This window comes from Lagenorhynchus albirostris, chromosome X (genome assembly GCF_949774975.1).
Source record: "Lagenorhynchus albirostris chromosome X, mLagAlb1.1, whole genome shotgun sequence".
Taxonomy (NCBI): Eukaryota; Metazoa; Chordata; class Mammalia; order Artiodactyla; family Delphinidae; genus Lagenorhynchus; species Lagenorhynchus albirostris.
Genome location: NC_083116.1, coordinates 109,996,157 through 110,001,635, shown reverse-complemented (window position 1 = coordinate 110,001,635; position 5,479 = coordinate 109,996,157). Strand labels below are relative to the sequence as shown.

Sequence of the window (5,479 nt, the reverse complement as noted above, 5' to 3'; positions counted from 1 at the left end):
AGATGGTGGTGTCAACTTCAGAGCAGCAGAGGGGAGGGGGTGGGGGTGGGGGTCTTGCCACCAACTGTCATCCTGACTCTGAATGGGAACTGCGGAGACCTACCTCCCCTGCCAGCCCCCACTGTCACCCCCGTACCGCCCAGGCAGGGCTGGCTGGCTGTGGTCCAAGGCTCACTCTACCGTCCTCCACAGGGGTCTCAGGGGACAGGCTGAGCAGGAGAACAGGAGCCCTGTGGGTCCTCGGGCAGTGCCCTCAAGGACCCTGCAGAGGCGGCCTTGGTTAAAGCCAGGGAGGAATCTCCCCGCTGAAGGTGCTCACAGCATCTCCTTGTCCCTCCCCCAGGTGCCCTCGTTGCCTGCCTTCCTGCGCACACTCCCGCCTGCTGGTCCTGACCTGTGTCATCATGCCTCGGCGCCGGAGGAACAAGCGCCATGGCCGCAAGAAACGCCACCAGGCCCGGGGAGAGACTCAGAGTCTCAAGGGTGCCCAGGCCACTGAGGCGGCGGCGGCGGCGGCGGCAGAAGAGATAGAAGAGCCGCCCCCCTCCCCCGCTTCTGTTTCTCGGGGTACTCCCCCGAGCTCCCCTGTTGCTGGCACTCGCCAGGAGCCTCCGGGAGCCCCAGCCACGAGCTCCCGTGATGAAGGAGTTTCATGCCCAGGATCTGAAGAGTGTGCCCAGAGCCAAGATGAGAAAAGTGCAGGTACCTCCCAGGCAGCACCTTCCGTTCGCAGCAGTTGCAGAGATCCTCTGAGAAGGAAGTCCACAATGTTCGTGGAGATACTGCTGGAGAAGTACATAACGAAGGAGCCCATCCTGCAGGCAGCACTGCTGAAGACTCTCAACAAGAAGTACAAGAAGCACTTCCCTCAGATCCTCAGCAGAGCCTCTAATATCATGGAGGCTGTCTTTGGCCTCGAGCTGAAGGAAGTCGACCCCAGCAGTCACTCCTACGCCCTCATCAGCAAGATGGCCCTCCCCAGCGACGCAAGTCCGAGTGATGAGTTCAGGATGCCCACGTCCGGCCTCCTGATGACTGTCCTGGGCGCGATCTTCATGAAGGGCAACCGTGCCACCGAAGAGGAGCTCTGGAAATTCCTCAATGCGTTGGGTTACCATGCTGGGAGGAGGCACTTGATCTTCGGGGATCCCGGGAGGCTCATCAGCAAAGATTTCGTGCAGCAGAAGTACCTGACGTACCGCCAGGTGCCCAACAGCGATCCTCCGCGCTATGAGTTCCTGTGGGGCCCGAGAGCCCACGCTGAAACCAGCAAGATGAAAGTGCTGGAGTTTTTGGCCAAGATCATCGGTACCGTCCCCAGTGCCTTACCAGATCTCTATGAGGAGGCTCTGAAAGATGAGGAAGAGAGAGCCGCGGCCAGGGCTGCAGCTGTTGCTGAGGGCAGAGCCCCTTCCAGGGCCAAGGCCCGCAGCTCCTCCCACATGTAGGGAGGGAAGCCGCGGGCAGTTAGCTCACTTTGTTTTGGAAGAGAGCAGTCAGGCTCCTAAATAGTGCAGAGTAGTAGGGGTGGAGGGAACAAAATATATATGTTCTTACAGTTTTAAGTAGTATGGTAGTTTAGGTGCAGTTAGTTTTAATAAAATATATACCTCTTTCTTTTTTCCAAATGAATACCTAAAGATAGATGATTGGTAGATAAGTAGGTAGAGAGATGCTAGATAGATAGATTTATGATAGAGATGTTTAGTATCTTTTCAAATGTTATTACTTCATTGAATGTTTATTTTGCTTTAGAATCCAAGTGTATTAATGTCATGGATGTCATGTTTATTGCTGTTCAGTTTTAAGATTAAGAGTTTGCTATTTGCAAAAAAAACTGAAAAGCCTTCAATATTTTCCTTTTGCTATAGAACAAGGTAACATGGCATTGGAATAGGATTTTTCGTGGAAACGAGAAAGAATCCCACGAGAAAATATTGGGGATCTCAAAATGGTGATACAAAAGTAAAGGCTGGTTAATTCTTAGTTTGCCTTCTTTTCTTTCTCTTTGCTTGTAAAATTAAATAATATATACCTAGCTTTGCTTAGGTTATTCAAACTGTTTGAAAATTAAATCATGGTAAATAAGACTTCTTGGTCATTCCTTCTTTTTTCTCTCAAATTAATTGACCATCTTCTCTTTGGAAGCCTCTCCAGTACTACTATGGTTGGTAAGAAAATGAAGACCAAGCCACTGCCCATAGAATTTTTAGAGTCTAGCATCAGCTATCATGTAAGGAAGATGGTAAGATACACTCAAAGAAATAAACAAATGAACATTTTTTTTTAAAAGTGAGGGTGTGGAAGAGGAGGTTCCAAATGAGAGCAAGGAGTGTAAGTTACCTGATAAAGGCAGCGTTGGGTCTTGGGAAACTTCTAGTCCCTCAGCAGGAAGTAATTAACAGGATGCATGGTGGGCTAGATGAAGCTGTGGGAGTGATGGAAAGGGCCACTCAGATGGTGTTTCTCAGAGTTGAGAGACTAAACCTGGAATGGAAAACATATCTTCACAGTTAACTTTGGGATGTGGAAAAACCAGAGAGAATCCCCACCTAGGGAATGGAAGGGGTCCTATGCACTTGCCCCAGGGCAAGTGAACACTCAAACTAGGTGTTTTAGGCATGGGCTGTCCAGAGAGTTTCTGAGAAATAAAGGTGATACTCATTGAAATGAGATGCCAAGAAGCCACTGGACTGTCTCTCTCTTTGTGGGATGGGATTGCCAGAGCTCACTCCAGTGAAAGGGCATTTTAATTAGGTTATTTTGAGTGTAATTTGGCAAACTCTAAGGGAGGGCTCAAATTTTAGTGGCAATGGTATGAATGAAATTAGGGGTGGTTTGGATGAAAAGGCACCTGGGAGGGAAGTTGTTGGTCCTTGAGACAAATGAACTCCTAGTTGCATCCATCTGGAGAAGATGACCCCATGCCAATATTAAAACAAATGCTCTAATAGGGAAATACTACTTAGTTTTACTCGGTTGGCATTTTGGCTGATGTGGATTTCTATATTGTTTGGAGTTGCATTTTCTCTAATGTAGGCTGGAAATAAAATTCTGTGAAGGAAGTTTGTTATCATTTGGGGTCAAAATCATCTTAGTAATAACTGCCATTCATTGAAAGTACCAAACTTTGTCTCAAAGTGCCAGGTGGTTTACATACATATCCATGCCTGTGGTCCTACACTATAGACTTTTTCAGACTCACTTTGCAGATAAAGAAGTTGGAATATTCTCAAATTCAAGGCTGGTAAGTGACAGCTGGACTGAACCCTGGCTCTGAATCCCTCTAGAGCCCGCACTATGCCACTCCTCCCAGGCTGAGGCCGACCTTGGGTCACTTCATTTTTCTGCTCACTAGTCCAAAATGTATTTCAGGTGTTAAAAAGCAGGACTTCATACCCCAAACATGGTTTTGGAATAAAAAGCTCCAGGAATAAGTAATAAAAATATGAAAATAAAAGTGAGGTACAAATAAAGAAAGAAATAGATAGCGTTTGGTGACAATATAACTATCTATGAAGGAAATGTCAGTAAACCTCAAAAGATCAGGGGCTCACAAAATCATTTAATTCAGCCCTTTCCCTCTAGAAAGTAAATCTATTAGAATTGAGGTTATATAAGGCTATATCTGGCCAGTGAAGAGAAGGAAGAGATCAGCGTGTTTTCTCTGATAGCACAACACCTGTGCTGGAGCCCTTGCTTGGCTGCAGCTTCCCATCTCACATCACTCCTGGGGCTCAACCTATTCCTGCAAGATTTGTTGTAGGGAGATCAATTAAGAGTTTTCAAGGATGTGGCATTTCCCAAGAAGCCTTTTATAGAAGAGATAGGAGTCAAGGTGAAGACTTGATGAATGAGGACTGAGGAGACAAAAACCACATAATAACTGAAGTCACAGAGAGACTGGCCTGTGTCTGCTCTCAGACTTAGAAGGCCAAGGCAGGGCTGCCAGGCTGAGCATCCCCTCACTTATTTTCAGGGTTTAGAGGAACATAAGAGCTTTGGTCTAAATGGGTGACTTTAAGTTGAAAGAAAGAGGAAACTTAGGGCGCTTCAGAAGTCAAGGTGAGGAACCTGAGTGAGGACTGAGGGCACACCCCTACCCTGAACAGAGGGAGCCCCAAGGAGCCTGAATCCTGATGTCAACACTGGAAGGGCACAGGTAGGAGTAGCCTCATGTGGCATTCCCAGACCTTGCCTCTCTGGCACCTCAGGAAGTGAGGATTTTAGTCTGAGGAGAGGGTCCTTAGGTAAACAAAGGAAGGAGTCCCAAGCCCTGCCCGGAGTCAAGGTGAGAATCCCGAGTGAGGACTTAAGGAAACCTCTGCCTTTAGACTCTGAGAGAACCCCACAGAACCATGCCCGTCCTGGTATCCCTGGTATCCCTGGGCTTTGTTGACATGATGTGACATATTTCCTCCTATGGTGTCACAAGGGGGTGAGGGACATGGTCTAAGGGGTACGGCCTAGGGCCAGCAGTGGGATGATTTCCAGGTTTTTCGAGACACCAGGTGAATACCCTGAGGACTAAGGGAACCACATACCCCATAACCATAGAATTCATTCCTTACTCTCAGCCTCAGAAGACCAAGGACAGGTATGGTCAGATGAGGAGAATCTCACTTTCTCCTAGGGGTTTCAGGGTGGTGCTGGCCTTAGTATAAGGGGCAGGCCTAAGGGCAAGGGAGGGTGGAATTCCAGGACATGACAGAGGTCAAAGCAAGGACTGAGGGATCATCTACCACTAAATAGAAGTGATAAGGAATCCAGCCCTGCTCCTTGTTACAGCCCTTGAGGATCCAGGGCAGGACTATCAAGCTGAAGCTCCACCAACACTTATTTGTATCAGGTCTATGGGAAGTGAAATCCTCAGTTTGAAGGTGTAGCCACCATTCAATGAAAGGGGTGGGGATATCAGGCCCTATGTCTAGCCGAATTAAGGACCCTTAATGAGGACTGAGGACTCCAGAGGCCAGGACAGAAAACTCCCCACTGAGCAGTCAGTACTGGGGCCACCTGGACAGGGTTGATAAGCTGAGGACCCCCTTCATTTCTTTCTCATAGATCCCGGGGAGGTTTGTGATGTCAACCTCAGAACAGCAGAGGGAATGGGTCCCATGACCTGCCACCAGTTGAATGATGGTCTTGAATGTGACCTAAGAGACTCCTCAATGTAGAAGACCACCAGCCCCTGCTGTTGCCCCAGCATGCCTGAGGCAGGGGTGGCAGGATGCAGCCTAAAGATCATTCTAATTTCCTTCAACAGGTTTCCCAAGGGACAGGCTGATTAGGAGAACAGGAGCCCTGTGGGTTTTTAGAGCAGTGCCCTCAAGGAAAACTACAAATGTAGCCTTCCTTATAACCAAGGTGGTATTTCCCTGCTGAAGCTGCACACTCTCTCAACCTTCCTCATCCAGTGGACCCTTATCCCCTGCTCTTCTACTCACACTCCTAACCATTGTCCCTGAGCACAGTCATC

General features: G+C 48.3%; 1 protein-coding gene across 1 annotated transcript; it reads left to right on the top strand.

The window, feature by feature from the left end:
- Positions 1 to 404: 404 nt before the first annotated feature.
- LOC132513852 (melanoma-associated antigen B4-like) lies at positions 405 to 1,448 on the top strand. Its single transcript, XM_060138457.1, has one exon. The coding sequence runs from the start codon at positions 405 to 407 to the stop codon at positions 1,446 to 1,448; it is 1,044 nt and encodes a 347-aa protein (XP_059994440.1).
- The last annotated feature ends 4,031 nt before the right edge of the window (positions 1,449 to 5,479 follow it).

Excerpts from the sequence above, each read along its gene's own strand:
- LOC132513852 (XM_060138457.1), top strand. The coding sequence starts at position 405 with ATGCCTCGGCGCCGGAGGAACAAGCGCCATGGCCGCAAGAAACGCCAC.